We start from the raw sequence: 15,745 nt of genomic DNA on the forward strand, positions 1-15,745 counted from the left end.
CCTCATTTTAACACAGAAAATTACCAATTTCTTCAAGAAACTCTTACACAAAATGGGCTTTAACAAGCAATGATTTAACTTAAAATCATGGTGTACCAATTTATTTCATGACATCTCTGATTTAATCTCTTCTCAGGCCAATTCCATGTATATTTCGGGGCACATATAAAACATATAAAAAGCACCCTATATATATATATGTGGAATTCTGCCAATTAAAAGGTCAGTGTTAGTAATGTACAAGTAGTTGTTACCCTAAATTGATAAAAAGCATCATTTACTTGCATGCTGCGCATATCATGGAAGATACATGTAGTTCCATTTACAGGAATACCGCTGTTCACACACACATGCATGATTTCACTGTGTCTTCCTCAGAGAATGGAAGCTTCTTCAAGTCCTGTTCAATGTACAACACATCACAAAAAATAGTCCATAGCAGTGTTCATGGGAGTTATGTGCACAGATACACACAGAGTCACACATGCTCCCTCCCCTCCCCGACTCCCCCCCATGAACCGCTCACTACCGGTAATCTTCCTCCTCAGAATCCACCATAATCCTGTCACCATTTCTCATCGGGAGTGACCGCGGAGTTGATGTTTGTTTCTCCGTCACGTAATCACCATAATGAACACTGGCGACCTCTGTTTTGGGTCTGCTCTGCTGGTAGCGGCCACTGGGCGTCCTCTCAAAGCAGTAGGCAAAGCTGGTCATCATGGGGTTACCCAGCTCGTTTGAGGGGATGGGTGGTAACGCCACGGGGCCCTTCCCGCTGCTCTGTGTGACTGCCAGGGGTGGTACAGCAGCAGAAGAGGTGTCTGCAGACTCCTTGGTGTGGCGGTGTCGCCGGTGCTTCTTGGACTTCTTTTTTCTCCTTTTGGGTGACCTGGGAAAGAACAAGGCATATAATGATTACAGCTTGACACAAGCCCACCACATACACCTCCTCAGTAAAACACTCGGTCAGCTCTTACTTCTATAGCAGTTAAAACTTGTAATGAAGTCACCATACTCTTTAATTACCATTTCATTTTTTATTGGTTTTTTTTTTTTTGCTACTGACAATCAATCATATTCCTCCTCAGCAACACTATGTGGGTCCCTCAAGGTTCGTCAGTATAATATATAAAATTATGCCGTTTTTAAACCAATCAAAATCTGCTGATGCTAACATGATCTGTTAACACTTTACTGTGTTTTAATGTAAGCTGTCTGTAGTATGCTCATGAAATGTACCCCTCACACTCAGTTCTTGTAGGCACGGTGTATCACTCCTCATACAACTACACCGTGAAAGCTGTCTGGGCTCTCCAGAATAAGCAATTTATAGTCTTATTAAATTAACATTCCCCTGTGCTGCTATTATTCACTACTGTTTTATCGTAGTAAGGTTGGTAGCTTGGAGTCGGAATTGCAACCATTAATTACATCTTCTTTCCAATTGCTGATATGCTATATTAGCATACATAACACCTTCAAATTTTATGAATGCTTTACATTAACTTCTGACAATGAAGTGATAATTTTGCCACAATCCAATAAAAAATGTTAAACTTCTAACTATTTCATCTTGGGGGAAAAACAAATCCTAATACTTTTCTATTCTTCATATTCCATTGCTTTTAGTCAAGTCTGACAGGAGGATGTCAAAGACTTTTAGTGTGGAATTTTTTGCTCTATTCATGCCTGTACATAATTAATTGGCAGGAAGTAACTCTTGAAGTGACACTTACTCGTCAGTCACACTGGACATCTGTAGAGCTGGCAGGATGGTGGGAGAGGCAGACACCGGTGCGACTGAGCTGGCCACCTGGGGAGGGGTCTGGGAGCCCTCACTGGCAATGTCCCTCATCAGCGCTGCCTTGTCTTCCTGGAATGTCCAGCGCGTCTGCGGCAACCCTCCAGACACTTTACCCTTTTCTCTTACATCACTCAGACGGTAGTTTACAAACTTGTCATTGCTGGCACCATATCTGTGGACAAGATACACAGAATTACAGTTTAGTCACCAAAACAAGTCATCCACAAACTGGCCATTGGAGACAAGACATCTGCAGAAAAGATGTACAGAATTACAGTTCAGTCAACAACCCCAGTGATCTACAAACCTGTCATTGCAGACATACAGAATTACAAGCTAGTCACCAAACCTTTTGTACATGACATTTACAAATTTGTCATGTACAAAATTACAAACAAATCTTTCCACAGAAGGATAACCTGCAGAATTACATGTACATGTAGCCTTGGATCCTGAACGACCTTATCTTCAATCAGCCAATATTCTACAATAGCTTACCTGCTGACATAGCGCCACTTGTCACCTTGCTCTGGTTTGACCTTACTAGCTGTGGCACAGCATGGGACTGAAACAATCACAACAGCTTACCATTAAGCGCATTCTTCATAAAAATGATGTGATTCAAGACTTGTTTTTATTAGAGATTTTCTGCCAGTTACAGATAATGTACCAGTTCCTATAATCTAACCACAAGCTGTGAGAGTGTCTAATCAAAGCTCCTCGATGTAAGCTATCAAACCATTTCTTGCACTAGAAACATTAGTCAGATATTTTTTAACTTTTCCCTGGTAGATCACACTTAACCCTTTTTCAATCACTTTGGCATGCACTAATTTAATTTGTGTTTTCTGTGAGAAATCACCACTTCCAAATCCTTTAAAGAGTGACCCTGAAACTGCCATACTTACAGCATGCAGCTAGTCTGTCCCTACAGCAGCAAAGCAATAAGAGGATCAGCAATAAGAGGAGGATGAGGATGGCTAGAACAATAGCAGCAATAACCCCATCTGACAAGCCTGATCCCGTTGTGCTCTCTCCAGTTGAGGCTGTAACACACCAACACATCATCATATACCACTGTACAAATATCACTACAAGTACATCGACTGCCGGTTACATAGGCTTATTAAAAGCAACAGTTAATATTTTACTTTCAGTTTGTGAGAAATTCAATATTTCTTTCCCTCATCATTTCACATGCTGAAAATCAACCCAGATATTTATTTATTTAATGGTGTTTTACGCCATACTCAAGAATATTTCACTTATATAACGGCTTCCAGCACTATGATGGGATAAACCCAAATAAAAAGTCTCAAAGACACTTACGTGGTGCCACAGTGAACAGTGGAAGAGTTGTAGACTCAAATATTAAATTTTCATCTGAAAGAGAAACAATTATGCATAAATAGTGACATCTTATCAAGAATAGTCTAAGATTGCAAACCAAAATAGAATGGCTAGGGTGACATTCTGCCCAATGAATCAGAAAAACTTAATACTGTTGAAAGTTTTAAAATTCCAAATACAGCTCACACAATATGAGAATTGCTTTGCACTGCAAATTTTTATTTATTACATTTATTTATTTATTTTATTTTTTGTTTTATGCCATACTCACATTGCAAATAGGCACAAACTATTTGAAGAAAGTAACTCCGAATATTGAAGTCATATTATTATATTTGTGCCATCGTCAGTACAGTAAAGAATCCATACACGTAGCTGTGCTGGGGGTTAAATGTATGCAAGTATAAAGACAAAACATGGTACCACTATATTCCACTATTCATGAGCACAATGGTGTATAACTGTATTCAGGAGTACAGTTGTCCAGGATTGTACTCAGGAGTACAGTGGCATGGAGATGTACCGCACCAGTACAGTTGTCCAGGGTTGTACTCAGGAGTACAGTGGCGTGGAGCTGTACCACACCAGTACAGTTGTCGAGGATTGTACTCAGGAGTACAGTGGCGTGGAGCTGTACCGCACCAGTACAGTTGTCAAGGATTGTACTCAGGCGTACAGTGGCGTGGAGCTGTACCGCAGCAGTACAGTTGTCAAGGATTATACTCAGGAGTACAGTCGTGTGGAGCTGTACCACAGAAGTACAGTTGTCATATCTGACTTACCTATACACTGCGCACTAGATGTGGACTTGACATTTATGGTGGTTCTTCCCAGAGGACAGGGTATACAGTAGAAGAGCCCTGACCCATTCTGGTAGTTTCCTAGTGGGCAGCTCATACAGCTTTCCTGGGACAGGCTGTAGTATTCCCCAGGAGGACAGCTTTCTGTCATACAAAAGCATACAGTATTACATTTTATTCTGTAATTATTTTATTCTGTCACATGTTTGGAAGGTGTTTATTCAAGCCTATTTTGAAGGCAAAATTCAGTGTAGACAGAAGAAATTATACTTTTAGTGAAGCCCTGCACATAGGTTTGTCTCCAAAATCAAACATAAAATACGTAAAAATTGCCTTGGAAGTTGCTCTTTCACATGCGAAAAGGTTGAGGAATTAGGGTAGTGGTACTCGACGTAGTTGTTTTCTATCGGCATCGGGTACATACTGGGTAATTAAAAGCCTTTTGAAGAATACTTATGAGCCAGTTATTGTCCTTTTTGGAAGTAAGATCTTTAAGGGACCACTTAAATTTGATCTTATATGTAATAATACGCTGGACTCATCACTAGTCTTGAGTGACACAGTATTTGTATTTACAGCTGCTTCAGGATTGCTCACACTGATTTGTTGTATCAGCAAATGCTATTTCATGTGAACTGTAGCACTTAACAGAATGAATCATCTGAATGGAATTATGAAGCAGATCTATACTATTTTCATTTGACTAGTCACATTCGATAAGTGGATGTGATAAATTGTGGCATGTGAACATGGTTTTACGGAGAGCTTGGAGACAGCTCCTACCATCACTCACCATAGCACTGTGATTTAGACTGAGTTCCCGTGTCAGGGGTGGTTGTGCCTGGGCCACATCTGACACAGGAAAACTGGGCAGACAACTCCTGATAGAAACCCTTGTCACAGGCCTGGCAGTGGCCAGTGTTGTTGTTGTAGTATGTGCCAGCACCACATTCCACTAAAATAAAATCAAAGAACACAATAGATAACATGATCATTATAGAATACAAAACAACCACATACCACTGCAAACAACAAAAGATAAGCATGCCCTTTTGCGCTCATAACTACTTGATAGATGTACAAAATTTTGTATATATTTTTGAGTTCTGACAAACATTAGCCATTTCTTATCATATGCCAATCACACATATTCCACCCAAGTTCTTCATGCATGATGTAACAGCTAACATGCAGAGATACATGTACAGGCTGAGTAAGACATGAACAGTATACAATCCAAGACTGTAAAATCTAACACATTCTACTCAAAAACTTTGGATATAAAATTCTTAATTATTAAAACAGTTTGATTTCATTTAAAACACGTGTGTCTGTTGCTAGGCCATCCAACTGAGTCTACATGTATAATTAATGATAAGACACACAGCAGAAAATGACACACATAATTAACATTTACTAAAAAATACCAGTTATCTCTTAGCTCGTGGACAAAACTACAACTTTTGTGCACAAGTGATACAGCCGAGATTAAGGTGTGTAAGATCTACCTTTAGGAGTTATGGTAATGTCATCTAAGGCAGCTTGAAATCAAAGTACAGCAGAGGTAAAACACCTTGAAACCTTGTAGAAATTTTCTACATAAATGAGTGAGCAGGGTTTTGCCTCTCGTCAGTATTGTGGTATAATGAATATAATGTGTATAAAAGGCATATAGATACCTGTAATGCTTTATGATTACCGATATTTCATTCATCTGCTATATTTATGGTAACACAAGAACTTCATTCGGATCAAGTACACCATCTATATACTTAATCCACTGAAAAACTACATCTCAGTCAGCCACACCAAAGAGTTAGTGTGATGGTTTACACATTCTCTGATAACAGCAGACAATTTCTTACACCATGATTACTCAATGTACTTCTCATAACACGCACACGAACTAGTACAATTACATTTCCCATGCACACACTTTAGCAGCTGCTTCTCAACACATACATGTAAGACAGTATCCCTAAACCTAACAGATATGATGATCTGTCACATACATACCACAGGAAGTGTCCCCAATCAACTGTGTGCCTGGGGGACAGTACGGGACTAAGATCACCTCTAAAGTCTGTTCAACAGGAGATGCCCCAGAGCTGGACTAAAACAGGGGAGATAACTATGTTAGCATGAATGGTTTGATGTGATAACACACTTGTATATTCTGCACACTGTTTGTCATGTTTTGTCTCATTTAGAAATATTATTGACATGACAAAAGATGACTGAAAAATTTTACCTCTGTAAAGAAACACTGGAAAAAAAATCAGCTAATACAGATCTAAATCCTACCTCAAAGTGGATTTTATCTTGATCAATGATCTGTTCCCTGAGGATGACATCAGGGCTTTTGAGCACACTGCTGGAGCTGGTTGAAGTCAGGGGATCTCTGCAGGAACACAACACCTAATACAGTATGGTGTTTTACAGAGTTTATGGCACGTACAAAAACTGTGAGATTAACATAACTATGTGACTGACTATGATAATGAAAACGTTACCAATGATCACTATACATTAGTAACTTTGAAATGGATCATTTATGCCAATGTGACTGTAATCTGTTATATGTAGTTTGTGCAGTAATTATCAAATGGGAGAATGGGTATTACCTGATGGCGTTGAAGGTGACCTCCATGTACTGGCCTGTACAGTTGATGTTTATGGGGACAGCATCACAGCTGGCTGAGTTACAGAGCCCGAAGCCCCAGTCTGAGTTGATAGCAGAGAAGGCTCCACGTAGGTTAGCCCTCAGACTAGCCTCCACACTGGTACAGTCACGGCTAAAGCTGTACTCCACACGGACAAGTGCATTAACCAGACGGTCCCCAGATTCTGGTGAGAGACAAAGACAGGGCAGGTCACTTACACGTCAGTACATACAGTACAGACTGATAGTTGAACAGTTACAATGCACAAGAGTATGTATGAGAACTACACATATGTACACTGATCTAGCAGAATGTTTTTGGCATAACAGTTTTACATGAAGGTATACTTGCAAGGAAATCAAAAGAGTGGCAAGAAAAAAAGAGTTTATGTCTGGAATGGGATGACAGGATAGATGTGGGAACAGACATGCTGAGTGAGAGAAGATGTGAGCAGTGCACATGGAGCAGACTGGGTTGGAAGGGACAGACAGGCTGGATAGGAGAGGACAGGGAAAGGTTAGGAAGTCTCCACTTACTGGCACAAGCTGGGAGCTGGAAGGGCACCAGTTTCTCATCAGAGCCCCACATGGTGTATACATTACAGGTGTAAAATTGGGGGGATTCCTGGGACAGGCCCTCCTTGTAGACTGTACATGAAACCCGGCACAGGCGCCCCTGGGGTATGTCAGTACAGGTAACACGCCCACCTGACGTGCTGTCTGGCTCTGTCTCTTCACATGTGTTTCCTAGCAAGAACAGAAGGTTATAATACCACAAAATGCATACAAGAAGTAATCTCATGTTCACAGCTTAATAAAGCAGATTATACAATGAGTAATTGGAAGAAAAGTAAGGGTATACATTTACAACACTTGCAATGCTTCATACGAAGATTAAATGACCCAGTTTGTGATGTCATAAAAAATTTACCCCCATGACGTCAATGAATATAGTTATACCAGTAGAAGATGTAGATTTAGTTTTACCAAGATGTAATCTGTTGTCCCTGTAAACCTGTGTTGTGTGAACATAGAGCAACTTACTCCTGTAGAGAAGTCTGACAGTACACGTGGCTGCTTCTCCATGCTGGTCTGTGGCTATGTAAGTTACATAGTGTGTCCCCCACACAAAATCATCCCCTGAGGAGTAAAGAGAGAGAGGGGGAAAGATATTGGTGTGCAAATTAATGCTGTATTAACCATCAGTGCGCAGGATAATGATACTGTGTGAACTATCAGTGTGCAAAAAAATATGAAAAATTCCAAAAAGCTTCAAAAGGACACTGTACAAAGTGTAATATATTTAAGCTGAAGGGAATCTTACCTAAGTCATATGTGGATGTGACATTATAGCTGTTGCTAAAAACAGGAGGTGTCCAGGTTAATCCGCCCACACGGTTCTGACCAACAACCACCTGGTTTCCTGGGCAGCTCACCAACTTCACAGCAGAAGAATCTGAAATCCCAGAATACATGTAGTATATATGTCCACACAGTGTTTCACCCTGAATGGTTATGGGTATGACTGCTTTTTATGGTCATTTTATCATTACAGGTTTTTATATATATTGGCCATTTTATCTGCCAGCATCACTGCTTTATACCTTAACATTTAACATATTAACCTATGGGAGATACGTGTATGTCAATGAATGAGTCTCTGTGATGTTCACCTTTAATGGCGAATCACTCATCAGCACACATGTATCCGTCAGACCCCTTGCCCTCGCACTTTGCTGCTCACAGGGATATCACTCACCATTTGTATTGGAGACGCACTCCAGTCCTGGCCTACAGATATTCCTAGTGAGCTCTCCCTGATAATCCAGCGAGGCATCCGGGTCTGTCAACAGCCCGTCAGAGAAACCCACAAGGCTGTTGGAGGTAGGTGGGGTCTGGTCAGCAAGCCTAGTGATTTCTGCCGGGTAGGTGAGGGCACGGGGGATGACCTCCACACGACTCAGTTTCCCCTCAAACTGACCAGTGGGACGTAGTGTTTGAGTGTCCGGGTCAAACTGACCACCCAGTACTATCCAACCACTAGAGGGGAAAAAGAACATTGACAGTGTGTTAAAATGTGGTAAGACAGACCAATCAAATGTTACAGTGTTGTTGTGCAACTAACCCTAAACTAGCCCTCCAATGCGAGAGTCAAGATTATCAATAGTTTGATAAAATGTGGTAAGACAATCTAAACTCTGAACTACCAAATGGAGGTGACATGAAGATTGGCAAATATGGTTAATCTCTACATATACATATCATTACCAAACACTGCACAGCTTTCAACAATGCATATATTCTTTTTCTCAGGGATTTACCTGCCATAAAATCTGAAAAATATGCCTGAATACTTCAGACAATGCCATTACTCACTACTGAGGAAGCCGCCTCCCCCTTCCATAGGGCGAGACTGTGTTCACGGGGTACTTGTCTATGAACAGCCTGACATTTCCGGAGTTGCCATCCCATGTCAGGGCTACATGATGCCAGAAGCCATCAGCGATGTTCTGCGGGGAGTTAGGGAGGAGTCGGTCATCACCTGAGAAACTGACACGAGCCTTCCCTCCATCCAGCTGTAACAACTCTGTCTTAGGGCCAGTGATGTCAGGGGTGCTGTAAATGACACAGGTAAACCTACACATGTAGCACAATCTACGTGATACATCATCATCATGACAGTGATCCACCCAGCTTTACACAGCTTAAAATTCATACTGAACAGATTTACAATGAATTTAAAAGTGGAAAATGATATTTGAAAACACCCGTCACATGTAACGTTTCTAATTGTATAACTAACACCTCTTGGACAAAAAGTACACAAATACAAACTTATAATGGCGATTACACACAATTAGAAACATGATTAGAAACGTGTCCAGTGTCACATGACAGTGTCACAGTGTCACATGATGGGCTTGTTCATGTATATGTATAATCATGCAGCTGACTTACTTTAATCCATAGAGTGTGAGGATAGTGCCTGGAGTGAAGCGGCCCTGACCAGTGAACCTCACCCAGAAGGAGACAGTCAGGCCTGTGGAGTTGAGAACCAGTGGGTCACCGCTATCCACAGTCTCACCAGAGGTGGGCAGGTGCGGTACAAACACCAGGTCTCCAGTGTAGGGGATATCTGAGGGACAGAAGAAGAAACACAGAGATGTTTAAAGACAGATGGCGAGATGGCGAGGTGACGGCATGAGCTCTGCACCCTGACATTCCTGGTTTTTTAGTCTTCACTTTTCTCATTTTTTTTCTTACCACAACAACAAAACATACTACTGTATCATCACCTCACCTGGTACACAGACTTTGCCAACTTAATTTTTCATTTTTAGATAGAATTAAATCCATCAAATATATCTGGACTACAAGCAACATCTGCATGTATTTCAAAAACCCTTTTATTGTAAGGCGAAAGAAAAAAGTTGGGCTTTAATGGAGCCAATCACTACCAATATTGTCCACTTTTCAGCTGCCTTAGCCATTAAGGGGAGATTACTCCTACCACAAGCTGGAATAAACCGGGATAGCCATCAGTTATTTACAAGTACATGCACTAGTATACAGTATAGCTTATGAGTTGACACAAGTTGCCGTACCTTTGTTACAGCCTTCTCCATATTTGCCGTCTGGACAGAGACATTGGTAGGTGTTCAATCCATCCACACAGAAGTGTCCGACTGGGCAGCTGATAGTAGCACACTCGTCAAAATCACTCTCACAGCGACTTCCCGTGTAACCTAGGCAACGATCAGAGGATCTTCATGTAAGGCTAAGTTAGCAGATCGTCAGATACTTTTATGATGTAGTGGAGAAACCATCACAAACATTTCAGTACTAATACATCCACAAGCACTAAAACACAGCGTAATCAGACAGATGTCTGCTGAACTTTCCTTGCATACTCATTCTCAATATTATTAGATCCAGACCCAACATATGTGGTGACTGAACCCATATCAGGGTCACACAGATAAAAAATCTTGCATCAGGTGTGACCTGTCTTTCACACCACAGCTATACTAGATAATTTTCTTACCTGGAACACAGCCACAGGTAAACCTGCCAGCTACTTCATAGCAAGTGGCTCCATTCAGACAGGTGCTGGGTTTACACACCTGTTCCTGCAGCTCACAACCATCACCTGACTGACCTAAGAGAGACGAGTACACGGTCACATCACCAGGCATCACTTTAATGACAATTAAAGGTTCCAAAAAAAACTTCATCTCTCATTCCCAGTATAGTTAAATTTAACAAGACAGAACTAAATACAAAAGATACAAGATAGAACATATAAATTACTATTAATATGGACATGTCAGCCAGGTAACTCTTACCCTGTGCACAGGAACACTTGGCCAAACCGTTGATCACCTGACACTGACTGCCTGTCCCCACACAATGATTGGCTACTGAGCATACATCATACCGAGTCTCACATCGGTCACCACGGAAACCAAGTGGACATCTGGGAGGATCATAAAAAAAGATGCACTCTTTTTACATGTAAATGTATTCTACATTTTCTATAAAATTTTACAGCATACACATTGGCACATTAACAACTAAGGTCAGTTCAGAAAACACAATTTACGCATGTACAAACCAGTGGTATAATGTGGCATGTACAATGTGGCATGTATAATGTGGCATGTATAATGTGGCATGTATAGTGAGATGCATAAAGAGATGTACTTAAGAGGTAGCAGGGGGAATTACTACAGGACATACTTGAGGTTTACCAGCCAGCATATACTAGGTGTCCTTGAGGAATACACTTTACATATATTTATACCCGTACATGTGGCATACAAAGTGAAGCACTGAGTGGCAAATATAAACAGGTACCTGTGGCACATAGTGGTTTACCTGTGCCACATAAAGTGAAGCATTGAGTGGCAAATATAAACAGGTACCTGTGGCACATATTGGTTTACCTGTGCCGCATAAAGTGAAGCACTGAGTGGCAAATATAAACAGGTACCTGCGGCACATAGTGGTTTACCTGTGCCACATAAAGTGAAGCACTGAGTGGCAAATATAAACAGGTGCCTGTGGCACATAGTGGTTTACCTGTGCCACATAAAGTGAAGCACTGAGTGGCAAATATAAACAGGTGCCTGTGGCACATAGTGGTTTACCTGTGCCACATAAAGTGAAGCACTGAGTGGCAAATATAAACAGGTGCCTGTGGCACATAGTGGTTTACCTGTGCCACACAAAGTGAAGCACTGAGTGGCAAATATAAACAGGTGCCTGTGGCACATAGTGTTTTACCTGTGCCACACAAAGTGAAGCACTGAGTTGCAAATATAAACAGGTGCCTGTGGCACATAGTGGTTTACCTGTGCCACACAAAGTGAAGCACTGAGTGGCAAATATAAACAGGTACCTGTGGCACATAGTGGTTTACCTGTGCCACAGTGAAGCACTGACTGTAGAATGTATAAACTTGTACCTGTGAGAGATACACAGGTATGTGACTGAGAACCCACCTGCAATAGAAGCCGACAATGGTGTTGACACAGACAGCGTTGTTCTGACACTGGCTGTTTACGCACAAGTCTACAGGACTCTCACAGTTCCTGCCCGTCCACCCCACCTGACAGTCACAGCTGTACGACCCCACAGCTGTGTTTCTACACACAGAGTTGTGCTGGCATGGGGACTTAGCACACAAATCCTCAACTCTCTCCTACAAACCACAAGCAAAGTTTTACTTTTAATAATCCAGATAAGTTTCAATTTTTTCAAATAATCTGAAATTTTTTTCTTTCTTGGTGGGGGGGGGGGGGGGGGAGGCATCCGGGTAAGTTTCAAGCATGTATATGAGACAACATTGCAGTTTTACATATCACAATTCCTTAATTATTTTCACATATAAATGTGCTATTATGAATACTTAAAAATTTCATGTATATTTTTTCTGTACAGATGAGCTCCACCTCCACTGTTATAGTTCCTGACAACACTGCTGAAAATGGTACAACAACTGGTATCCTTGTCTGATCATTCAGGAAAGGCCTCCCCATATGAGGTTTACTTTATCACACACAGCAGTTACTTACGCTGCAGTTCTTTCCCGTCCAGCCAGCCTCACAGATACACTTGTAGTCATCATACAGGTCTGTACAGGAGGGACTGTGGTTGGGGTCACACGGGAAGGGAGAGCAGTTGTCTTTGGTGTCTTCACAGTTTGTACCTGTGTGATAGAACATCCAGAGTGGGTCAGACAGGCATAAAAACACTAACATCACAAACTTAATACAGCATTTAACACAAATGTCATATGTATAATTTGTTACATGTCTGTCTTTTAACGTGAAAATGCAGTTACGTTTAAGAAATAGTCACCGTATCAATTTGAAAGTTGACTGACAGAAAAGACATTGTTTGAACAGAACTGGTTCCATGACTTAGAAAAGGATTCGTAACTGTTGATTACGGTAGTCTCATTAATGAAACTGGTTTTAACATTAATTTAACTGACTTGGAAATGTACACTGAAGGAGATAGAAGAGCTACTTACGTCCGGTGTCTGGTTTGGTACAGAGACACTCATAGCCATTGACCTTGTCAATGCAGATGCCGTCGTGCAGACAAGGGCTGCTGATGCAGTCATCGATATTGTGCTGGCAAACATGTCCGGTAAACCCCACAGGACATCCACAGGTGTAGCCTCCAATAAAATCTGAGCACGTACCACCATTCTGACAGGGGCTGTTGTCACACTGGTTTACGACAGTACACACACCATTACCTGTAAGTGAGAGCTAATACTGATGTACCCCTGGCGTGTGTGACGTACATGTAAGAAATTAGCATGTGACACATATAAAAATCAGAAAGTAGTATGTGATGTACATGTTAGAAAGTGGCATGAGCATGAACCATGTGAACATAGCATGTGACATTGGATTTCAAAACAACAACCATGCAAACTTGCTGGTTTTGCATGAATTTATCTATGACAGATCGACATAAACTGAAAGTCTATTTCTGATGTTTTAACACTGTACATAATCCTTTTAGTAACAGAAAAAAAACAAATAAAAGCTTCAGTTTCAGGCTTTCCCCATCATTTGACACTTATCTGGGTATCAAACAACACAAAGAATTAAACATGACACATTTTTGTACTGATACAATGCATCAAGTAATGTCTGAGTTCTGTCCCCTGGATGTGTGTTACAATATAAGAAATTGTACTCACTTTCCTGGTAGTTCTCATTGCAGATGCACTGAGTGACTCCATCCACATAGTTATCCACACAATCTCCATTAGCTCCACACACGGATACTGCACAGACATTGTCGCGGATCTCACAGAATTTACCAGTGTATCCAGAGGGACAGTCACAGCGAAAGGTATCCGTGTCGTCTATGCAGGTTCCTCCATGGAGACAGGGCGCTGAGGCACACTCATCTGTCACACATAATATCAAGTTCTCTATTAACTGATGTATAAGACACCATTATGTGTGATCATGTTAAGTTTGTAAGACAGGGTGCTGAGGCACACTCATCTGTCACACACAATATCAAGTTCTCTATTAACTGATGTATAAGACACCATTATGTGTGATCATGTTAAGTTTGTAAGACAGGGTGCTGAGGCACACTCATCTGTCACACACAATATCAAGTTCTCTATTAACTGATGTATAAGACACCATTATGTGTGATCATGTTAAGTTTGTAAGACAGGGTGCTGAGGCACACTCATCTGTCACACACAATATCAAGTTCTCTATTAACTGATGTATAAGACACCATTATGTGTGATCATGTTAAGTTTGTAAGACAGGGTGCTGAGGCACACTCATCTGTCACACACAATATCAAGTTCTCTATTAACTGATGTATAAGACACCATTATGTGTGATCATGTTAAGTTTGTAAGACAGGGTGCTGAGGCACACTCATCTGTCACACACAATATCAAGTTCTCTCTTAACTGATGTATAAGACACCATTATGTGTGATCATGTTAAGTTTGTAAGACAGGGTGCTGAGGCACACTCATCTGTCACACACAATATCAAGTTCTCTATTAACTGATGTATAAGACACCATTATGTGTGATCATGTTAAGTTTGTAAGACAGGGTGCTGAGGCACACTCATCTGTCACACACAATATCAAGTTCTCTATTAACTGATGTATAAGACACCATTATGTGTGATCATGTTAAGTTTGTAAGACAGGGTGCTGAGGCACACTCATCTGCCATACACAATATCAAGTTCTCTCTTAACTGATGTATAAGACACCATTATGTGTGATCATGTTAAGTTTGTAAGACAGGGTGCTGAGGCACACTCATCTGCCATACACAATATCAAGTTCTCTCTTAACTGATGTATAAGACACCATTATGTGTGATCATGTTAAGTTTGTAAGACAGGGTGCTGAGGCACACTCATCTGTCACACACAATATCAAGTTCTCTATTAACTGATGTATAAGACACCATTATGTGTGATCATGTTAAGTTTGTAAGACAGGGTGCTGAGGCACACTCATCTGTCACACACAATATCAAGTTCTCTATTAACTGATGTATAAGACACCATTATGTGTGATCATGTTAAGTTTGTAAGACAGGGTGCTGAGGCACACTCATCTGTCATACACAATATCAAGTTCTCTATTAACTGATGTATAAGACACCATTATGTGTGATCATGTTAAGTTTGTAAGACAGGGTGCTGAGGCACACTCATCTGTCACACACAATATCAAGTTCTCTATTAACTGATGTATAAGACACCATTATGTGTGATCATGTTAAGTTTGTAAGACAGGGTGCTGAGGCACACTCATCTGTCATACACAATATCAAGTTCTCTATTAACTGATGTATAAGACACCATTATGTGTGATCATGTTAAGTTTGTAAGACAGGGTGCTGAGGCACACTCATCTGCCATACACAATATCAAGTTCTCTATTAACTGATGTATAAGACACCATTATGTGTGATCATGTTAAGTTTGTAAGACAGGGTGCTGAGGCACACTCATCTGTCACACACAATATCAAGTTCTCTCTTAACTGATGTATAAGACACCATTATGTGTGATCATGTTAAGTTTGTAAGACAGGGTGCTGAGGCAC

General features: G+C 40.9%; 1 protein-coding gene across 1 annotated transcript in view; it reads right to left on the reverse strand.

Moving 5' to 3' along the window:
- Positions 1–1,619: 1,619 nt before the first annotated feature.
- Positions 1,620–15,745, reverse strand: part of LOC135465672 (uncharacterized) — a 56,939-nt gene continuing 42,813 nt past the window's right edge. The window contains exons 38-59 of the mRNA XM_064742981.1: positions 13,839–14,051; positions 13,155–13,385; positions 12,694–12,827; positions 12,121–12,320; positions 10,963–11,093; positions 10,662–10,775; positions 10,222–10,362; positions 9,575–9,752; positions 8,993–9,232; positions 8,376–8,656; positions 7,941–8,072; positions 7,661–7,756; positions 7,154–7,363; positions 6,579–6,801; positions 6,259–6,355; positions 5,971–6,067; positions 4,748–4,909; positions 3,937–4,098; positions 3,134–3,187; positions 2,713–2,850; positions 2,303–2,369; positions 1,620–1,976 (exon numbers count right to left, since the gene is read on the reverse strand). Coding sequence (XP_064599051.1) covers positions 1,733–1,976; positions 2,303–2,369; positions 2,713–2,850; positions 3,134–3,187; positions 3,937–4,098; positions 4,748–4,909; positions 5,971–6,067; positions 6,259–6,355; positions 6,579–6,801; positions 7,154–7,363; positions 7,661–7,756; positions 7,941–8,072; positions 8,376–8,656; positions 8,993–9,232; positions 9,575–9,752; positions 10,222–10,362; positions 10,662–10,775; positions 10,963–11,093; positions 12,121–12,320; positions 12,694–12,827; positions 13,155–13,385; positions 13,839–14,051 — 3,545 coding nt within the window. The 3' untranslated portion in view covers positions 1,620–1,732. The remainder of the gene's footprint in view (positions 1,977–2,302; positions 2,370–2,712; positions 2,851–3,133; positions 3,188–3,936; positions 4,099–4,747; positions 4,910–5,970; positions 6,068–6,258; positions 6,356–6,578; positions 6,802–7,153; positions 7,364–7,660; positions 7,757–7,940; positions 8,073–8,375; positions 8,657–8,992; positions 9,233–9,574; positions 9,753–10,221; positions 10,363–10,661; positions 10,776–10,962; positions 11,094–12,120; positions 12,321–12,693; positions 12,828–13,154; positions 13,386–13,838; positions 14,052–15,745) is intronic.

Source organism: Liolophura sinensis, chromosome 1 (assembly GCF_032854445.1).
Source record: "Liolophura sinensis isolate JHLJ2023 chromosome 1, CUHK_Ljap_v2, whole genome shotgun sequence".
Classification (NCBI taxonomy): domain Eukaryota; kingdom Metazoa; phylum Mollusca; class Polyplacophora; order Chitonida; family Chitonidae; genus Liolophura; species Liolophura sinensis.